The 21,103-nt window shown below is 42.9% G+C and overlaps 1 protein-coding gene across 1 annotated transcript; it reads left to right on the top strand.

The window, feature by feature from the left end:
* The first annotated feature begins 8,373 nt into the window (after positions 1–8,373).
* On the top strand, positions 8,374–10,541 carry TMEM61 (transmembrane protein 61). The gene is made up of 2 exons (XM_056845344.1): positions 8,374–8,738; positions 10,241–10,541. The coding sequence occupies exons 1-2, from the start codon at positions 8,392–8,394 to the stop codon at positions 10,530–10,532; spliced, it is 639 nt and encodes a 212-aa protein (XP_056701322.1). The 5' UTR covers positions 8,374–8,391; the 3' UTR covers positions 10,533–10,541.
* The last annotated feature ends 10,562 nt before the right edge of the window (positions 10,542–21,103 follow it).

Genomic DNA, 21,103 nt, shown 5'->3' with positions numbered 1-21,103 from the left:
CTGACTTATAGCGACCCAGCAAGGTGTTTTCCAGGCAAGTGAGAGCAGAGGTGGTTTGCCATTGCCTTCCTCTGCAAAGTCTTCCTTAGTGTTCCTCCTTCCTAGTTAGGGTTTCCAGGTCCCCCCTCACCACCAGCGGGAGCTTTGTTGGGGCAGGGCTGGGGAGTGAGTGATTTACACATGAACAATGCTGTGGCGTGATCCCGGCACTTCTTGATTTACCCCAGAAGTGCTGGCATCGTGTAGGATGCTCTAGAACATTCCTCCCAAAATTCTATGGAAACCATAGAGGTTTTTTGGGGAGAGTGCTAGAGCATCCTCATCACGATGCGGGTGCTTCCAGGGTAAACCCGGAAGTGACATCATCACGTGCCACATGCGCGGGGATCAACCCCCTTCAGCTGGCCTGCTTCCGCCCACCGGCCATCTGAGGGGCAGAGGGCAGCCCTGTTAATTGGCAGGCAATTTCCCACCATAACCGGGCATTTGGCAACCCTATTCCTTGTACCAACCCTGCTTAGATTCTGAGATCTGATGAGATTGGGCTATAACATGCCACCTACTCGCCTCTAAGTAACTTACCAAAAACGATGTATTTGTTGCTTGTTTTTTCTAAAACACTTAAAGCAAACTTTACAGAGACCCAGAGCGGTACAGTGGATAGAATCCTGGACTCTCTCTCTCACACACACACGTGTGTGTGTTTGAATCATTGTTCAGTCATGAAGGCTGCGGAGGGATCTTGCTCTCAGTCTAACCTACCTCACAGAACTGCTGGGAGGGTAAAAGGGAATAGCGCCCCCCCCCATGTATACTGCCTAAAGTTCCTTGGAAGAAGGGATGGATATATCTGTAATAAGCAAAATTATTTGAACCAGTAATATTGAAAAACAGTGGTATTAGGAAAGCATAAATTCAAATTTCTGCAAACAATGAGGGCCAAAGTAGGGTTGGGGGGTGTACCACAGCCATGCTCCCTCATTAACTTCTGAAGTGGAAGGTGGAGGATCTATTTTTTTAAAAAAATGAAAATGGAACGCACAGGCAAGGATCGCTAAACCTAGCCCCTTCCTGCACTTTTCCTCGCTGTGTTCTGTTGCTTTTGACACTTTCAAGCACTTCTTTTATAGCCTGTCTCGCTTCAGTTATTGAAACTTGGGCTGGAAGGGAAGAGCTGAGAGCACCGGAGTGCCGTGAGGGAGGTTGGGGGAGGGGCAGGGCTTAGCAGATGCCCCTCACCTCATGGAAGAGCTGAGACAAGACCCTCAGTTTTCCGATTTTTATTTGGCAACCATTGTTATGAGGGATCCACTCTTCTACCCACCCCTCCCCAGCTCCCTTCTTTTCCTGGTCGCGTGGGCTGGGGACGCTGGAAATGTCGTTGTTTCAGCTGCAGCTTTTATGCAGGGAAAGAGAAAGAGAGAGAGAGAGAGAACTTTATTCTGCAAAACTGTCAATCTCTCTTATTATTTTGTAAGCGGTAAAAATTGCGTTAAGCTGTTAACTTCCCCCACAAAAATCATTCCAGAAGGCTGAACTGGAAGGTGTTTGCCGCGTTGCTTCAAATGCAAAAAACAAAAAACAAAAAAAGTTATCTTGTCTCGGCTGAATTACAGAAAAATTCTCAGGTTCCAGCTCCTTGTATTTGGTTTAATTTTTCCAGCCCTCTGATTCACAAGGATAGAGTCCTGTTTACCTCATGACCTTGCATTTTCCCAGCTACTAAATTTTCACCAATAAGTAGGGTTGTCAGGTCCCTCTTTGCCACTGGCGGGATATTTCTGGGGCGGAGCCTGAGGAGGACAGGGTTTGAGGAGGGGAGGGACTTCAATGCCATAGAGTCCAATTGCCAAAGCAGCCATTTTCTCCAGGTGAACTGATCTCTATTGGCTGGAGATCAGTTGTAATAACAGGAGATATCCAGCTAGTACGTGGAGGTTGGCAATCTTACCAATAAGTGACAAAGCTATATAGGCCCCTCTCATGGATGTCAGCTGATATTGTGGCTGCGGATTCAGGAAGGCATTAATTACATTTAGCATTTATAGAGCACATTCAAAGTGCTTCATATTAGCGATAAGTGGCCAGCCTGCAGCCTGAATGGCACAAGTGACCTGGGCAGGGAACAAAGACTTGTGGCTCTCCTGGGGTTGGATCCAGCCAGCTTGCTTTTGTGGTCAAAGCCCCCCCCCCCCCAAGTCCTTTTTCACCAGCGGAAAAGCTGCTTGGGTCCAATCCCTGGATTAGAGAACCAGAGTTTATCACAGTACAATCCTGTTTATCCTTCTAAGGCCACTGAAGACAGTGGTATAACTCTGCTTAAGATTGCATTGCATGGCACAGTCAGGCAGACCTGAACCTCCATTTGCATCCCCCATGCTATGCAGGCTGCCTGCTTCCTTACTCAATGTCTGGTTTGTTGCAGTGACGTTAGAGTGGACCACTAAAGTAACTTTTACTTGATATATAGCATAGTGGCCAAAAAGGTTGGCCACTATGCCAAATATTGGCCTTTTATGCAGGGACGTTTCCTTGCGGTCACCCTGTCAACTGCTTCAGGGCTTCCTTTTGATTATGCATGCCTTTCCCGCCCATCAGAGGTTGCCTTGCTCTCCCCGTGCATTTCGCCTGCATTTTCTAGATTTGGGCTAAAACAGCATCTGGAAAACATGGGCAAAACATGCAGGGAGAGCAAGGCGACCTCTGATGGGCGGAAAAGGCATGCATAGTCAAAAGGAAGCCCCAAAGCAGTCGGTGGGGGTGACTACGGGGAAACATCTCTGCATAAAAGGCCATTATCTCAGCAGACTCCTTAATTATCTCATTATTACTTCCCCAGATCTACACCATAAGGCGGAATTGATATTCCCATAGGGCAGACTGAAGACATCTAACATCAACTGTGTTCGTTTATGCATGGGAACTTTACCTGAGGTTTGTTGCTTGCTGGACCCACACTTTCCTGTTGCTAATCTATGCATCAGCAGCCTCCAAGCTCAAATCAAGAAGCATTGGAGTCCCTGCCCCTTGAAACACTGCTTTGTAATTGGCTGTAGCGCTTACTGTGAGAGAAAAGTCACCCCCCCGTGGAAACCCAAACGCTGTGTTAAAAAGCATTTAAAAAAAGAGAGCTCTCTAAAAGGAAGGGGGGGGGGGGAAACCCAAGCCTTGTTTCTACAATCCTTTCTTCTGCTCAGAAAGGACTCTAAGGAAGTGGGAAGCAGGAAGCATTTGAATCCCTGCTCCTTGACATGCTGCTTTGTAGTGCTTTCTGTGAGAGAAACATCACTCCCCCAAGCTTCTGTGTTCAGCGCTTTGCCTTATGCATAGTGATTTCACCCAGGTCAATCTCAGGGGAGATCAAAGAATAGGGTTAATAGAGGAATGGGAAGTCCTGGGATTTGTGAGGGCTGGCTGCGACATCATCTCTAATGAACAGAAAACTCATGCATAACTCCAAGGAACAACTGAGACAGACTGGGGGCAAACGCAAGTGAAAGTACCCATACATAAACGACCTGTGGCTCAGCTGAGAGCCTTTCCAGTTTGCACTTTTAGGAACCTCCATGGTTTTCGTGGTGTATTTGATAGTTTCAAAATATCTGCCTCTCCTGCCTTCTTTAAAATAAAGATCAGCTGCAATCCTACAGTATAGACTCAGTACTGATTGATACATTATGTGGGGTTGCCAACTCTGGGTTGGGAAATTCCTGGAGATTTCAAGGTGGAGCCTAGGGAGAGCAGGGTTTGGGAAGGGGAGGGACCTCAGCAGGGTATAATTCAACACAGTGTACAATCCAAAGCACCATTTTCTCCAGGGGAACTGATCTAGGTAGTCTAGAGCTGTAAATCCAGATCTCCCAGCCCCACCTGGAGACTGCCAACCCTAACATTATGTTGGGCCTTTGCCTGGTGGGGGAGCAGCGTGTTACTTTCGCTCTGCCATGCTGGTGATGTAAAATATGAGCTGGGAGAAGGGTTCCAAACCTTGTTGATACTGTGGGCTCTTTTGGAATTTCAGGAAGGGTAATCTGTGCCATCACAAAAAGGCTGCCATGGATGGCTGTTTCCACCCACCCTTTCACTGGGAGCCTTTTAATCCCCCCCCAAAAAAAACAGTACTAGCATAGTATTATATTGATATGTTATTGTAACAACAAGTGTAACAGGTTCCCTGAATTCTCAGCTTTTGTTAAAAATGTAAGTCTTCAGCCTATTCCTTTGCAGAGATACAAGGGAAGTCATATCTTTGCAACAGAGGGAGCTAGAGACTTATTTAGAAAAAAAAGAAAAGCAATCAAGCGGGGGGAGTTCACAAAATCTGTTACACCTATTGTTACATCAGTATATTTAATGATATTTCAGTGCCAATTTAAAACAACCGTAAAAGCCCTGGTGGGGGCCACTGCTGCGGGACCAGAAAGATTGTCAGGTCTGGCCTGGCAACCTACTTGAAAGGGCATTCATATGGAGGCCCAGGAGCTTACATTATAGGATCTGTACAGTAAAGAGTGAGGTTTCACAGACTCCAGGTGGTATATAAGAAGGGGGTCAGAACCACTTGCGCCTATGTTTTTCACTTGTGTTATTGGATGCTTTTAATTTGAACTATTTTTAAAGCTCAGAGCATGCTGATATTGACCATAACGAGACACTCGTCTATACGCATTTAAATTGGGGAAAATATATTAGCAGGGTCTCTTGGGCGAGGCAAGTTGCAGGGGAAGTAACGGTGGAGCTTTTTCATTAATACGAGGAGTGAGATGTTACTCTCGGCTTTGAAATTTCCTGGCAGAATCCTGGCATCTACAGATACTCAGAGGCTTTCTCTAAAGAGTCAATTATACAAAAAGTCTGATCCCATTATGCAATTTTGCAGGCAGATTGTGCGGTTAATTAATTGGTGTTTGTTAATATAGTATGTGTACTGGGGCCTATGTAATATAACAGTGAATTTCGAGAGTGTTGTTGCACCCACAGTTCTTATAGACATTCCTTTGAGTGAGTAGCCATGTTAGTTGTGAAATAAGAGTCTTTTGGTTCTCCTTAAAGACTAACAGATTTATTGCGGCATAAGCCTCCATAGACTAGAGGCCATTATTAAACAGACGTGTTTTCTAGGAGCTAAATTAAAGGGAGAGATGGATCCCTGCTCACACTGGGCCAGGTCATGGTCTGAAGGTCTGGGACAGAATCCGCTCTGAAGTAGCCCCATGTTTATTTGAACCAAAACATCTTTTGGGCTCTATCAGCACGTGCATAGAGTTGGGCACTGCATTGTATTTGCTAACCAGCCTGTCTACAACTTTAATAAACCAGATGTTATCACATCTCTTCATTAAACATGGATAAGATCTTACAGGGTTTCTTTCATTGACAAATAATTCAACTTTCCATCTAGCTGGCCTAACTGATAAACTGCTGCATGAAATGTACAGTTTCACTTGTTTGGAAGATACTAAATTAATCTTGGATTTTTGGGCCTTTATCATGCTGCATCATATTTTTAATTACACATTTTGGAATAAATGAAAACATATGGCTATTCACTATTAAATATAATAGCCTAACAGGACAAGTTAGTATATATTTTCTCTCTCCCCGTGCCCTAATTTTATGCTCTATTTACTAGATTATAAACCTTCAGGCAGAGCCAAGTTTCTTTTAAATAATTTTGTACTGTACCTGCTTGTTGTTAGTGTAACGACAACAACAATTCTCAAATGAGAGATAGTAAAGGTTTTTCCTCAGTAATGGAGCATTTACAGTTTGCAAAGAGCTGCTAAATAATTCAGCTTTTGGAATACTTTTCTTCCATTTCACTTTGCCCTTTTATTTCACTTATGATCATGTGTATTATGATTAACGTCTGATTCACATAAAACGTTTTTGCATGGTGATCAGTTCAGCTATGCAATTACAACCATCATATTATGCTAGAGGTCTATGTGTACATCTTGTGCAGCTTCCATTTCAAAATGTAATATTGCTAGCTTCAGTGCTCTTGGGATTTCTAAAGACAGAAAGGTGTCCATCTAGTAACTTCACTACAATAGTTCTTTCCAGATCTTTGAAAACCTGCATAGCCAATTTGTGGAAGAGGAGCATGATTGCGTCTCCTGCCCTTTCCCCAAAACATGTTATTCGGAAGGTCAGAATTGAGCCTATGCAAATACACATTTATTTATTACTTTTTAAACCTTCTTTTCTGTGGAACTGGACTCAAGGTAGATTGCAATGACAATAAAGCAACAAGAAATAAAGTAGTGTCAGAAGAACTGGGAAAAAACTGTGAGGGGAAACAAAAAAACCTGAAGTGAAAACTAAAGGCATAAAAATGCATGTGGAAATCCGGGGGGGCCACAACTGAAACAACAACAAAAAAACCCATCAGAAAAGTCCCTTGTCTGGTATAAAATCCAGAAATAAATCTACAAAAGAGATCCTGGTATTGTAGTATTCCAACAAAATTAAACCTGGGGTTGGTGCTATTGTCAACTTTTTTCACACCAAAGGTGGCAAATATATTCCAGGGGCTATCCAGGTTTTTAACCTGAAAATTACCCCAATTATCCTCTTTGGTGTTGCCATCTGGATAACAGTCATCAATGAATCTATAGATTGTCCACTGCTTCAGTTCTTACGAAAACTCCTAAATGCCCCTCGATGTATTGCTGGCGTTACTCTTCGTTCCGAGTTTGGCCAAATGTCACTTGAAGCTAGGGCGTGGTTGGCCGCCTTTAAACTACACCTTAAACTGTGCTTTAGCATTGAGGGGTTCCTAGCTTCTCTGAAGCATGACGCTTTTAAATCCTCATGGCAAAAAATCTTAGATGAGAAACTGTCGTTGTTGGGCTTCTCGCAGGATATGTTATTAGATCTTGGGAAAACTGAAGCTTTTACCAAAATTAAAAAGCGCATTAAAGAGCTCGATTATAACAGCACTACTTTTCATGCTCATCGCGTCTGTTCATCCCAGTTCTTCGGAATACCCCCTCCACGTGGTCTGCCTGCCTATACATATTATCTGACAACTCCTCGTCTCTGTAGAGCTTTTTGCTTGGCTAGATTGAATGCTAACCCTTCTATGGTAATGCAGGGCAGAATTCTGAATATACCATAGACAGGATCTGCTCTTGCTCTTCTGGCTCTATTGACTCATTAGCCCATGCCCTTTTGGAATGCCGTTTTTACGAGGAACATCGATCGCACTATATTTCCCCCCTTTTAATATACAAATCCAATGTCTCTGTGACTGACATAATGCCCTTTTTACTAAGCGATAGGGACCCCAAGGCTACATTGTCAGTGGCAAGATTTGTTTCAATCCTTGTTAGATATATGCTGCTTACTAGATATATGCTGCTCAAGATCAATTGATCAAGGAGCTTCTAAGGGATAAAAGAAAAAAAAAGTATTGTAGTATATTCTTTGATTGCTAACCCAGTTGTGTGTCTCCATCAAATTCACGCACTAATGCTGGTGCGTGTATTATGTGTATGTGTGTAAAGTGCTGTCAAGTCGCAGCCAACTTATGGCGACCCCTTTTGGGGTTTTCATGGCAAGAGACTAACGGAGGTGGTTTGCCAGTGCCTTCCTCTGCACAGCAGCCCTGGTATTCCTTGGTGGTCTCCCATCCAAATACTAACCAGGGCTGACCCTGCTTAGCTTCTGAGATTTGATGAGATCAGGCTAGCCTGGGCCATCCAGGCCAGGGAGAGTGTATTATACTATAATGATATTTATAAGGCCACCTGAATGGTTTGAGACTCGGCACTATAATTAGTTTTACTGTGTCACAAAATGAGATTGGAACTTACCTAACCGCTGCTGTCATCCTCCGGGGCCCTTCTTTGGGTGTCCCTGCCATCTGAGGCTAGATGCGTGGCAATGTGAGAAAGGGCCTTCTTGGTCTTGGCACCAAAATTATGGAACACCTCCCCAAGGAGATCTATCTGTCCCCCTCTATCACTGTCTTCCACCTGTGGGGGAAGTCTTCTCTGTTTCATGTGGCATTCCTTCACTGAGTCTCCTTCTTGTGTATGTGTTTAACTGTGTATGTAGTCTGTTTTTATACTATGTACTTTTAAAGCATGTTCTGATTATTTGCCACCTTGGAGACCCTAAACTGGGTGCAAAGGTGGCATAAAACATTTAAATAAATAAATATGTTCAAACTTTATTAAGCAAGAAGAGGACATGGATGTTTTAAAAGTCATTCAGTGAACCCTGATTAACTCTTTTTAAATTCATGGGAGAGGAGGGTAACCTGCGTACTGATTGGATCAGTTATAATGGTCTCTCTTTTCCCTTTTTGTTACAGCTTGAGCCAGGGAATTGAAACTTTTTCTTTGTAGTTTTTTGGATGATCTAGAGGCCTCTGACTTTAAAATGGCTACTGCTTCTTTGCGTCATGGAGTTACCATCACTGGAGCTATCCTGCTAGTGACAGGAACACTGTGTTTCGCTTGGTGGAGTGACGGTGAAATAGGGGCCACATCGAGCAGTGACCCCAACGTCATCCCTCATGGAGAAGCTGAACCAGTGACAAGTTCTTCCTCCTCGAATGCAGTTCTCAGGTCTATCAGCTTCTTCTGCTGTGGGATTGGTGGAATCCTTCTCCTTTTTGGTCTCCTCTGGTCAGCAAATGCTGGAATTGTCTCTCGGCGCTACCAATACCATTTTTCCAGAGACCTTCATTACTTCACCGTTGAGCCTCTTGAAAAACAGACTTGCAGGTTAGCAAGATTTTTGCAACAGTGCTTGATAGGGATAGGTTAGAGTCATGCATTTAGCTGGTTAAGAAGATTTGTCAGCTGCTATAAAATATCGATCAAATGTTGCAACTGTTAGGTTAACAAAGAGACAGAAGAGAGCACTAGGAATAGTAACAATAGCCCTGGTTTAAATTACTCCTGTCACCCAGTGTGGCTCAGTGGGAGCAGGGGTAGACCTTCTGGAGAGGGGTGCTTGCCTGTCAGGAAATGTGGGTGTTGGACATGGGATTCTGTCAATCAGACTCCAACAAAAGACTGAGCCATATCTGTCTTTTTCTATTAGGTTTTGCCCCTGCCCTTCTTGTATGCTCTGGGCAGCATACACGGTCTTCCCTTCCTTCATGCATCAAGATCTATCTACCAAGTGCTATATCGAGAACTCATTCAGTGACTTGTTGCATTATAAAATCTAAGACAACTGAACTGCTAGATTTTGACACTGGAATCCAAAAACTAGAAACGTGTTTTCTATGCAGGACTGACATCTCAAAACATGATGATAGATACCAAAAATATGTCTCTTGTGCTCAGGAATGTAAAATGTTTTTTTCTGGTCTAACCAATAGGGTTTCTAGTATGTGTCTGTATGTATTATACCTGAAAATATGCAACAGTATCTACAATGTAAAGATAAAACCCTTCATGACAGCATCACTTTTCATTTGTTCCATATACAGAGACAGATGTAATATCTTCTATGACTAGCCTTGTGTCAAAGTGTCAAGTTGTCTCCTTGAAAAAGAGGAAGTGAGATGATCAAAGGTTATGTGAAAGTTTTTACCTATACACAAGCCATGTTTGCTCAGGAAAGCACAATGGAAAAAGTAACAGCAATATACGAATGGTGGCCATGCAATTCATAATCACCAATGGGAATACAATAATTTTCATAGGGGATACCCAACACTGTGGTAGAACATACCGGTAAAAATGCATACTTTATAGATATAACCGAACTGCAATCATAGTCAACTGTGGGGACATGTTCTTAAGACATTTTCACACATGATGCTTAAAACATTTTTGAATTTCCTGCCTTTGTAGTTCAAATATAACACACTTGTAGTGCAATCCTGAGTTACACTTTTCTGGGACCATTGAAGTCAGTGTGCTCAGAAGGGTGTAACTTTGTTTAGGCTTGGACTGTTAGTAAACTAAATGTACATTACATTTAGAAATTGCTGTTTTCTACGTTCTGCCTCTTGTTAACCGTTCACACATGTGCTCAAAGAAGCTCAGAAATTATTTTAATGTTGTGTGAAAATGTCCTTTGTGAACTTCTGAAAAGTGATGATCTGCTTTCCCCCCTCTTTTTCAAGCATGGGATAGTGGCTTCGAAATTCTAATATGGCTAGCGAGTCTTGCTGTGCATGCCTTTGTTAAACCTTTTCAACCAACCAAATGCCTTTTTTAAATCATAAAAATAAGAATTGGGGTTTTTTTTGCTCTTTGTTATGTTTCAGCACCTGGGAAGCCAGCAGCATCCCTACCTATGAAGAAGCCTTGAATTGCCAGCCTGCTGAAAATGCCCCCGACTACATACAGTCTCACAGTATGAAAGAAAACAGGCCATCCTTGTATCGAGTGGCAGATGAGAATGACCTGCGGTATGGCAGCCGTCGACGTAGCTCTTCTGATAGTGCTTTGTTCCGGAATATTCTACCAAGGCTAGAGGCAGGATCTTGGGATGACGCAAGCATAGTCTGTGACACTCCACCGCCTAGCTATGAGAGTATCAGCTCATGCGATGGATGATCTAGGGGTCTGCTTCACGACTGATTGGGAATCCTTAGATTGCTCTCGAGTTCTTTTCACTGCCACCTGTCTTTTTCCTTCAATGAATTAATTGTGGCAAGCAGGCATGGAAAAGGTTAAATAGCTATAAAAATGTGAACTACTGCTTTATCTTTTGTAGGAGCTACTGCCTAATGATCAGAGATCAATCTCAGCATTGCTTTCTTTAGTGTACGGCAGATGTGTATACAATAAGCCTCATGTATCTAAGTGCCCTGGAGGTCCATCCAAAGTGCATATGGATAATTAAAATTTCAGCTCTGTGGAACTTCTGTTGACATACACATACAGCTACAGTATTACAGACCTGCAAGGGTAGAATATTGTGAATTTAATTAACCAGGCTCTGTGTAAACGGCATGTGGAAAGTGGAGAGTTCTAAAGTGTTCCTAGCTAATAAAATGTTTGTCAATTGAAAATTACATATGCATTGTGGTATGTTGGCAAATTTTTTTGATTTCTACCAAATTTCTTCCAGTTTTATTAGAAATGGTCAGGTAATGAAATTATTCTGACTGTGGCTTAAATTGTATTACACGTACAATCTCGAGTATGAAATCTATCCACCAAGCATCTTCAACATCCTTTAATACAACATATCTCAAATTGGGGTTCAGAGACTGCTGGTACTCCCGTTAGTCTCTGACTCCCTCACAGGACTAGGAGCACTTCCCGTGTGAAAATGCAGCCCCATCAGTTTTCCAGGAATTGGGGGTGGGGGGGAGGAGAAGGGGAAAGAATTGCCTTCCCCTTGTCAAAGGGCAGGAGCTCATAGAGCCACCACCCCCACCTCCCACAGGCACATAGCTTCCAGATCACCTCAGATCTCAGATTAGAAAAGACACTGAGAAGTTGTTGGGATTCTCTAGCTCAGCCCTAAGAACCTGGGTGTCAGAGTGGCACCCAGGGTCAGTGTTTCTGGGGCCCCAGGCAAAACTTGAGGATCAGGGGGCAGCATAGGCCTTTTATGCAGGAAAGTTTCCCCGTGGTCACACCCACCAACTGCTTCAGGGCTTCCTTTTGCTTAAGCATGCCTTTTCCAACAGTCAGAGGTCGCCTCCCTCTCCCCCTTGTTTTGCCTGCATTTACCAGATGCTGTTTCAGCCAGAATCTGGAAAATGGGGGCAAAACGCGGAGGAGGGGAACTTCTGAAGGGCAGAAAAGGCAGGCATAAGCAAAAGGAAGCCCCAAAGCAGTCAGCGAAGGTGACTGTGGGGACATGTCCCTGCATAAAATACCATAATTTAGTCAGCGGGGAGGAGAGCGGTCAACTGCAGGGTGTTCCCCCCCCTAACCTACAGCTGAAATGCTGTCTCATTACTAATGCTGATTTATCCACCCCTACCCCTCTGCATTTCACACCTAACCCAATCATGCCTGCTAATGTCATTAACCTGTTATTGGCATTACATGCTGTTGCCATTGGGTGTCTGAATTCTTTCTTCTCTACTTAAGGATAGATGGACTCACATTCTAGCTGTGTCTGAAGAAGAGAGCTGTGACTCTCAAAAGCTCATACCCTGCCAGAAATTTTGTTAGTCTTTAAGGTGCTACTGGACTCTTGCTCTTTTCTACAGCTAGAGAGATGCTTCTCTGAATCCACAGACAATAGCTAACGGTAGTTTTTAATCCAGTATTGGAATTTGTGTGTGTGTGTGTGATGCTGGTCTTTTTATGTTTCTGTGAACTGTTTTCAAGGCCCTTTCCCACCCATATTCATCTGGCCTTTGGCTTGAAGTTATTAACCAAAAAGGAAGTTCCTTGTTATCTCCTCCAGCCAGGAGATTTATTAGAACTTCAGGTCAGGGTCTTTTGAGTTGTGGCCCTATAGAATCAGCTGCCCTCTGAGACCTGACCATTTATTTTCCTGTTGTTTGATGTGTGTGTCCCCCCCCCCCGCAAAAAAGTTGTGTATAATATTCTGAATTATGGAAGCTGTGATCTCGTCAGATCTCAGAAGCTAAGCAGGGTCAGCCCTGGTTAGTATTTGGATGGGAGACCACCAAGGAATACCAGGGTTGCTGTGCAGAGGAAGGCACTGGCAAACCACCTCTGTTAGTCTCTTGCCATGAAAACCCCAAAAAGGGATCGCCATAAGTCGGCTGCGACTTGACGGCACTTTACACACACACACAGAGTCAGGGCAATGATATGCTGCAATTATAAGTGTATGTATAGATGTGATTGTATTGCAAGAGAAAGGACAGAGTTCCCCGGTTTCCATACACTATAGCAGCTAGAGATAGACATCTCACAGACCATCTCAAAACCAGTAACACTGTGGGGAAATGAGCATCAATAGAAACAAAACATATAACTGAAAACAAGAGAATGTTGTTGGAGAGATAATTAAACTAGGTTTTTTAAAAATATCTGCTCCAGTGGTCATCATGGACCTATGCCAGGTCACACCAACCAATGTTGATATCTGAGTCAACAGAAGAGAGCGTTCTCTCGAGGTAAGAACAAAAGCTTGATGTTTTGTCTGTAATGCTGTATAATGTGCACAAAATGTACAGGTGCAAATTAAACAGTTGTTGAAACTACCACAAAGTGTTAGGAATTCCTGTTGCCCGGGAGAGAACTGACCCTGAGTGAAAACACAGGGTGGGATAAAAATATATCAGTTAGATACTTACCTTCTGTGGAAACCTAGGAGTTAAGTATGAAGAACTTATTTTTTGCAAGGTTTCTTTTGTTGGCTAGTTACGGAGAAGTTATTAAGACTTAATCATATGTTTACTCTGGGGTGATAAAGTCCTGTAACTGTGACTTTACTGTTTCATTTTCACATGGGAATGTATTTGTCTCAGATTGCGCACCCATGAAAATCTCCAGCAATCATGTACAAGGAAGCCTTTCAGAACAGACATTTTATTTGACAACATGGTAAACCTGAAGATTTTTCATGGGAGCAATTTCAAATACATGGTGCTATGTGTAAAAAGGAGATGACTAAAGTCACCCAAGATGAGGACTTTGATTTGGGAATGGATAATCGATGAATAGTTGCTAAGAATAGAGTTTTCTTTCTGGGCATTTCTTCTCCCTGTTCTCCTAACATCTGTCAATTACTGCACTTTTTTATTTTCCAAATTATTAGTAATCAATTTATACTGGCAAAATGAGTTTGATTCATATCAGATGTTCTTCTACTCTTTGTATAACTATTTATTTCATATTTATAATTAGTTTCCTTATTTTATCAAATTCATTACTTTTAATTTGTATATAAAATTGCTGTTTTTTTCCTGGCACATTTCTTTGCACATGTTGGCATAAATTCAACAGGTAAATCTGTATCTCTGTTGGAAATAGAATTTCTGCCTACTATGTAACTATTTAAAGGCGAAAGGCTCTGTCAGAGAAATGGTACTAAATCTATAGCTGCAAAAAATTAACTATTTACTTAACTGGTAGCTGTTTTCTAACAGCAGGACTTCTAGAAATAATTCACTACTGGGGAGGAGAACTCCTCTTTCAACATGGCCGTACCATGCATGTGTAGGCTGCAGCTGTGCTCACAGTTAGCTATGAACACTGGCTGTAACCTAGTTAAGGGCATAGAAAACATAGCCCATTTTGTCTGGCCTCTGTGTATTGTGTGATCAGATGGAAAGAAAGGATTGATGGGGCTGTGGATTTTTTTTCCTGTGAGAGGGTGTGATAGGAAGACTTATAGAGTTGAAGATAGAATTTGCTGCATTTCTTAAGGAGCAATTCCTCTTACTGAATTTAGTTGAAGAAAGGCATCACCCCTGAAAGTAACTGGCCCTTGCTGATGAGGACATAAAGTTGGTATGCCTAATGAAATATGGATAGTCAATAAAATAAGAAGGCATTTTTATTTGCTTTCCTTGGTGGAACACTATAAAAATACCGAGAGAGCATGAAATGGAAACAGGAAGAGTTTGCTCTGAGAATGAGGCTGCTGCCTTTTTTTCTGGTGGAGTTTCCATGTTTTCAAGCAACTTGCAGAAATTTGGCAGGTGGGACATTTCATCTCTGTATTCCCATGGTGGGTAAATCTTCACAGGTTGAATAGTACTATAAACAGCAAAATAGTACTATAAACAGGAACCCTGTCAGGAAAAAGTGGCAAATAGAGATGTGGACTGTTCCAACATTATAGACCTAAGCAGACGTGGCAAGTTCACTACAACAGCCATAATTGCTAGGCCTGAGCACTGACTGATGGCTGCAGTCTGGACATGCAGACCCAGGGCTCTTCACAGGCTTGGAGAAAAAATGCCCTGTCTCCGGGGCAGCAAATGGCACATGGCACAGTGGAGCATAGGAATAGTCAGTGCTGGGGCGCTGGTTAATACCTTGGGCAGCACTGAAAGTAGGGTTGCCAACCTCCAGGTGGTGGCTGGAGATCTACTATTTCAACTGATCTCCAGGCGACAGATCAGTTCACCTGGAGAAAATGGCTGCTTTGGCAATTGGACTCTATGGCATTGAGTCCCCTCTCCAAATCCTGCCCTCCACAATCTCCACTCCCAAAATCTCCAGGTAATTCCCAACCTGGAGTTGGCAACCCTAACTGAAAGGCAGACTGGAGCAGCAGACAAGTGGTAGTGGGAGGTGCACAACTGCCTTTTCATAGATGAACAAAGTTGAAAACAGGACAGTGGATTTGGTGATGAAGTAACAGCGGATTGCCCTTTTCTTCCTCTCCCTATGCGTCAACCGCCTTAACCACACTCATGTTTCATATTGCTGGCACACAAGCACACTCTCCCGTAAAAACAACAATATTTGGGAGGCAGAATATAGAAAGAAATGAAAATCTCTCTGTGTGTCTGTCTGTCATGCACAGACACAAAATACAAAGTCTATAAACTTATTATCTAACTCCAGTCTATATCTCTCCAAATCTCCCTAACTCCTTAGGATGAATACACCCCCAAGGCACCTAAACTAAATATGCTATGTCTCAGTCTCTAGTTTAATCAATCATGAATATACTTCTATTAAGCAAATATATACAATAGGTGTAGAGCGGGAATCAGCTGGACAAAGAGGTCTCTGGAAAGGGTCATAGGTGGTATCAGCATGCAGAGCATCAGCAGCAAATGGTCCTGGGATGTTCGGGGAGTTATAATGTAGCTATGCCTGCCTTTCAGTTCAAATGTGCCAGTGTGAAACTGCTTCTTTGTGTTGTCTCTGCTTCAGGATTCCACAACAGACCTCCGTCATAGGCATTGCCCTTTCTCTTGGCAAAAACCATAGCAATACCACCAGGGGACACTCGGCTTCCTCTCCCCAAGGATGTGGTGTAGGGTTGCCAGCTCCGGATTGGGAAATACCTGGAGATTTTGGGGCGGAGCCTGAGGAGGGTGGGGTTTGGGGAGGGGAGGGACTTCCATGCCATAGAGTCCAATTGCCAAAGCAGCCATTTTCTCCAGGTGAACTGATCTCTATTGGCTGGAGATGTTGTAATAGCAGATCTCCGGCTAGTACCTGGACAATGAAACGAAGGCCATTTATACATGGTAACCCTGCCAACTAGTTTGGGGCTTTGCCTCGATCATGCATGCATTTACCGACTACCAGAGGCCGCCTCACCTCACGCATTTCCATGCATTTTGCCTGGGTTTTCTGGATGTGAGGGGAGAACAAGGTGACCTCTGACAGTCGATAAATATATGTATAATCAAGGCAAAGCCTTGAAGTGATCTGGGGGATGACCTCAAGGAAAGAGCCATGCATAAATGGCCAAAGTGTTTGGGTAGACATGCAGGTTTTTTGTGCATGATCTTCAGAATCCTGACTCTGTGTATCAAGATATGGAATTAAGGCTTTTAAACAGCCCTTCTGATCCTTTAAGAGCAGCATGCTGTACAGAGGCCAAAGCAGTTCATACTTTCCCCACTATATTTATCTGTGAGTCACCTGCATCATTTCTTTTGTTAAATATACTGAAGCAAAATCAGAAAATAAGTTGGCAAACTACCTGATGATACAGTGTTTTTAGGTTGCCCGCAAGCCTGGAGAAAATGCCCTATTCTTTTAACAAAGTCTTGATGTATGAAAATGAGCAATGGAAACTTTTTACATTAAAGGGACAGAACAGTTTTTCTCTAGACCTGTTGGCAGCCCTATTTATTATTGTACTGAACATCAAAATCCACAATATAAATCTGTAATGAAGATGCTTTCCAACTCATCATTATTCAGGGAACAATATGTTAATAGAGTAAGTATCGAAAAATGCTAACTAAAACACAAATATGTAAATTAAAAATACAAAAATACTAATGAACAGAGAAACAGCACACTTCGGTTAAGGATACTTAGAATAAGTCACTAAAGTCATCAAACCTTAAGTATCAAATATACATATGTATTTTGGAGGTGTCTTCAACAACCTGAAAAAACCTTTTGCAAACTCCTCATCTGAAATTCATAGGCATTGTGAACACAGTGGTATCTTCTGTCACATGTTCGATCACTTCTTCCTTCAAACGAAAGAATAGGTTATGTGGGTGTTAGACAATGGATCTGGCAGCTTCAGGGATGCAATTAAGTCCCTGATATTTTTAGCAGGGTTTCACCCTTTTATTGGTTGAAGAGAAACGTTCTGCTCTGAAATTAACCTTACACAATATTAGATTACCCTCCTAAAATGATTTCTTGTTTTATCTTTCTTCATACTGTTCTGTTGCCTAACTGAAAGTGCAATCCTTTCCTGGGAGTTAAGCCCCACTGAATAGACCTTAATAGAATTCTTAGGCCTGCTAAGGATTGCTCTCCAAATGTAGTCCATATTTATAAAACAAACCAAGCTCAGCCCCACCCCAGTTCTCATGAAAAGGGGAGTGCCAGTTTTTCTACTGGTCTTGATCCTATGCATTTGGCAGTTGCCTGACATATAGACATTGCCTGACATTTATTATTATGTTTACTAGTGATTCTTTCAAAGGAGGCAAAATATGCTGTGATGAGCGCAACTTCTCAGGGGGCTTCCACACAACCCTAGTATAGTTGTGGTAACACTTTACACTTCTGTTACTGCTGTAATTACTGTTGAAAGCTGTCTTTACACTTTAGGATTTGTGATTCCTCAGTGGTACTACAGTGTTACATCTGACACATTTATCCCTGGAAAATCCACAGGCTTTGTGAATTTACCAGGGGGAAACATATGGAAGGGACAATGTGAATTGTTCTGAGAGGCCAAGTAATTACCACTTTCTTCTAGGACAGAAATAGAAGAAGAGTTGTTTTTTATAAGCCAACTTTCCCTACCACTTAAGGAAGAATCAAACTGGCTTACAGTCTCTTTCCCTTCCCCTCCCCACAACAGACATCCTGTAAGGTAGTTGGGCATGGGAGAGCTCTAAGAGAGCTGTGACTAGTCCAAGGTCACCCAGCTGGCTTCGTGTGTAGGAGTGGGGAAACCAACCCAGTTCACCAGATTAGCCTCTGCCACTCATGTGGAGGAGTGGGGAATCAAACCCAGTTCTCCAGATTGGAGTCTACTGCTTCAGACCACTGCTCTTAACCACTACAGCACGCTAGCTAGACCATCCTTATCAAAGGCAACATTTTCCATGCTTCTTTATTGTAAGGGAATATGGAGTCACCATTCTCAGCCCAAGCTGTGAGAAGAGGAAACTAGTCCCGATGGGGTACGGTGACAGCACAAGAACGGAAGCCACCTGTTTTCTATGCCACGTTTTGTGCAAGCAATGTTTTCCAACTTGGCCAAGCAAGACCCTGTGTGTAGGTCATTCATCCAGCCTGCAACCAACTCTTGGGCTCATCAGTTGCCTGCATTCAATTGGGCCGGGTTGCTCACATTTTTTGAAAAAAAGCAAAAGTTCAACTGTGCTTTGATAAGGCTGTGCTTGCTTTTTAAAACAGGGGATGAACCTTACAGGAAACCGCAGAAAACGACTGTCATGCCTTTAACCTCAAAGTGACTCAGCGAAGCTGGGAATAGATTTAAGATGAATTTATATATTCCTGGCGCTTGCCAAGAAAGCATGCAGAAAAAGCCTGCATTTTGTCAAAAGTGTGGTTCTCCCCCTCTTCAATACACCATTCTAAAGGTATCATCTTGGGGACATACGTAAGACGCTGTGCCACAGAAAGGCAATACACAAGTACAGAAATAATTTCCAAATACAAACACGTTTGCTTTTTGTGTGTGCAGCAAAACAACTTGAAGAAAGAAAATTAAAAATGCAACTCATGCTGATATTGACAGTTGCTCACCACCCACTTAAACTGGAATCTTCTATTCAGAATATTAACAATGTGGTTTATCATCCCGTTCACATTATTTTTTTCTTTGTTGCTTTTGTGAGACTCTTTTATATGCAATATAGCTTTTTGGGAGCATTAGGTGGTGTTCACCACATAATAATCAGGCCCAGAATGGGAAAAAAAGGAGGCATATCTATGAGGCCCTGCCTTGGGCATGGAACAGAGGTGTCATTCCAATAGGGTTGCCAGGTCCCTCTTTGCCACTGGTGGGAGGTTTTTGGGGCAGAGTCTGAGGAGGGTGGGGTTTGGGGAAGGGAGGGAATTAAATGCCATAGAGTCCAAAGGCCAAAGGGGCCATTTTCTCCAGGTGAACTGATCTCCATCAGCTGGAGATCAGTTGTAATAGCAGGAGATCTCCAGCTAGCACCTGGAACTTAGCAACCCTACATTCCAGTGACATATGGGGCACCCATGACCCCTTGTTCAATGAAGTTGCACTGCAAAAGAGAAGGTGGCTCATCTGCCGGACATGCACTCCATTCTCCTGTAATTGTTCTCCAAGAAACTTTGCAGATTTTCAGGAACTGTAAGGTACCAGGGGCGGACTGGCTATTTAGGCTCCTGGTGGGTGGCTGCCCTGGAAGGCTGATGGTGCTCAGAAACAAGCAGAGCTAGACCTCAGCAGTTCCACCAGCACAGCAAGAGTCAGCTAGTGAGCTGCATAGGATTGCCAACCTCCAGGTCAGCTAGTGAGCTGCATAGGATTGCCAACCTCCAGGTTCTGGCTGGAGATCTTCCTCTATTACAACTGATCTCCAGGTGACAGAGATCAGTTCAGCTGGAGAAAATGACCACATTAGAAGGTGAAGTCTATGACAGTAGAGACCATTGAAGCCCCCCCCCCTCTCTCCACAGGCTTCAACCACCAAATCTCCAGGTATTTCCCGACCAGGAGCTGGCAACCCTAGAACTAAGACAGATCATTGTTGCTGCTGAAGGGTCTGAGCTGAGTGGCCCCATGCAGTGCTGCTCAGATTGGCTAGTTCCTGGGCCATTTTAACTTCCCAGTTTGCTCTGGTAGGTACTGGAGCGGCTGATTCCTCTCTTCCTCACAGATTCACAGCTCCTCTGGGCTGGCTGTCACTCAACAAGTAATCTTGTTCAATAAATATTCTCATTGGGTAACAGGAATTAAAATGGTGGACTAAAAAAACAACAAGCCTAAAAATATAAACGGTCAGGAGATTTTTTTGGAAGAGAAGGAGTAATTTAACCATGTCAGAAAGGTCTACCTTGGGTTTCTGTACACAGCATTTTTTTCTGGTGTAGTTGCATGAAAAGCCCACTAGATAGCAAACTGCTACCAAGATTTTTTGCTTTTACAACTCTGAAAGTGGGTGGGGGATAGTAAGAGAAGGAAATAAAACCCAAGCAATCCAGAGGAAAAATGAATGTATCAATCAAAATGTCCATCTGTATATGTAAATTTCTTATAGGTCTGCTCAGGGGGCATCTCATGCTTGCTTACTTGGGAGAATGAAATCCCTGTCCAGCGGCACAGACCTCTGAATACGCATGCATGGCTTTGGACTCTGAGATATTTCCTGTCATTTGGGAAAGGGTTTTTGGGATGACATTAGTACATTATCCAAAACCCAAGAGGAGGCAAGAAAAAAATTAAGATCCTTAATTTTAAGAATTTGAAGAATGTTTTAAAGAATGGCGAGAGGATGAAAATCCTTTGGACTGTTTAATCTGGGAGGAAATTTACTAGCAGATTTAGGGCTGTGAGAATGTGCTGGAACAACATAAAAGATGGAGGGAAGCCTCCACTCTACATCCATGCTTTAACAGACCACCAAAACTAGCTGAAGGATGAACATTTTAATTAAAATGATCCGTAATGAGTGAGAACGTGTCTTGATGAGTGGTGATTATAATTTGCTAGTGCACCATCCATAACTCTGATGGGCAGCATTTATTTTCTCTGAATAAGTCAATTGGAGATATTGGTTTCTGTGGAAGAAAATACAGCAGATGTGGCTCAGCTGAGGTGGGGGCAAAACCTGTAGCCACTGGCTAGAGTAGCACATTTCAAAGAAGTCATCGTGTGAGGCTTCCGCCTTCATCTACCTTTTCATTGCAACGATTCATTCTCCAAAGCCTGGGGCACTGCCAATGTTGTCAATGCAAGGACAAACACAACTCTGAAGACCTTATCATCCAGCCAGAGAGACAGGTAGTCATTTTCCAACCCAAGACCCACATTAAAGTTTGTGAAAAGGACTGAAATGGGAAGCAGCCTGTACTCACCT

This window comes from Euleptes europaea, chromosome 2, assembly GCF_029931775.1.
Source record: "Euleptes europaea isolate rEulEur1 chromosome 2, rEulEur1.hap1, whole genome shotgun sequence".
Taxonomy (NCBI): Eukaryota; Metazoa; Chordata; class Lepidosauria; order Squamata; family Sphaerodactylidae; genus Euleptes; species Euleptes europaea.
Note: the sequence above shows the minus strand (reverse complement) of the source record. Positions and strands in the feature narration are given on the sequence as shown.

Coding starts and splice junctions, on each gene's coding strand:
- TMEM61 (XM_056845344.1), top strand. CDS start 8,392: ATGGCTACTGCTTCTTTGCGTCATGGAGTTACCATCACTGGAGCTATC. Junction 8,739..10,240: donor CTTGAAAAACAGACTTGCAG/GTTAGCAAGATT, acceptor GTTATGTTTCAG/CACCTGGGAAGCCAGCAGCA.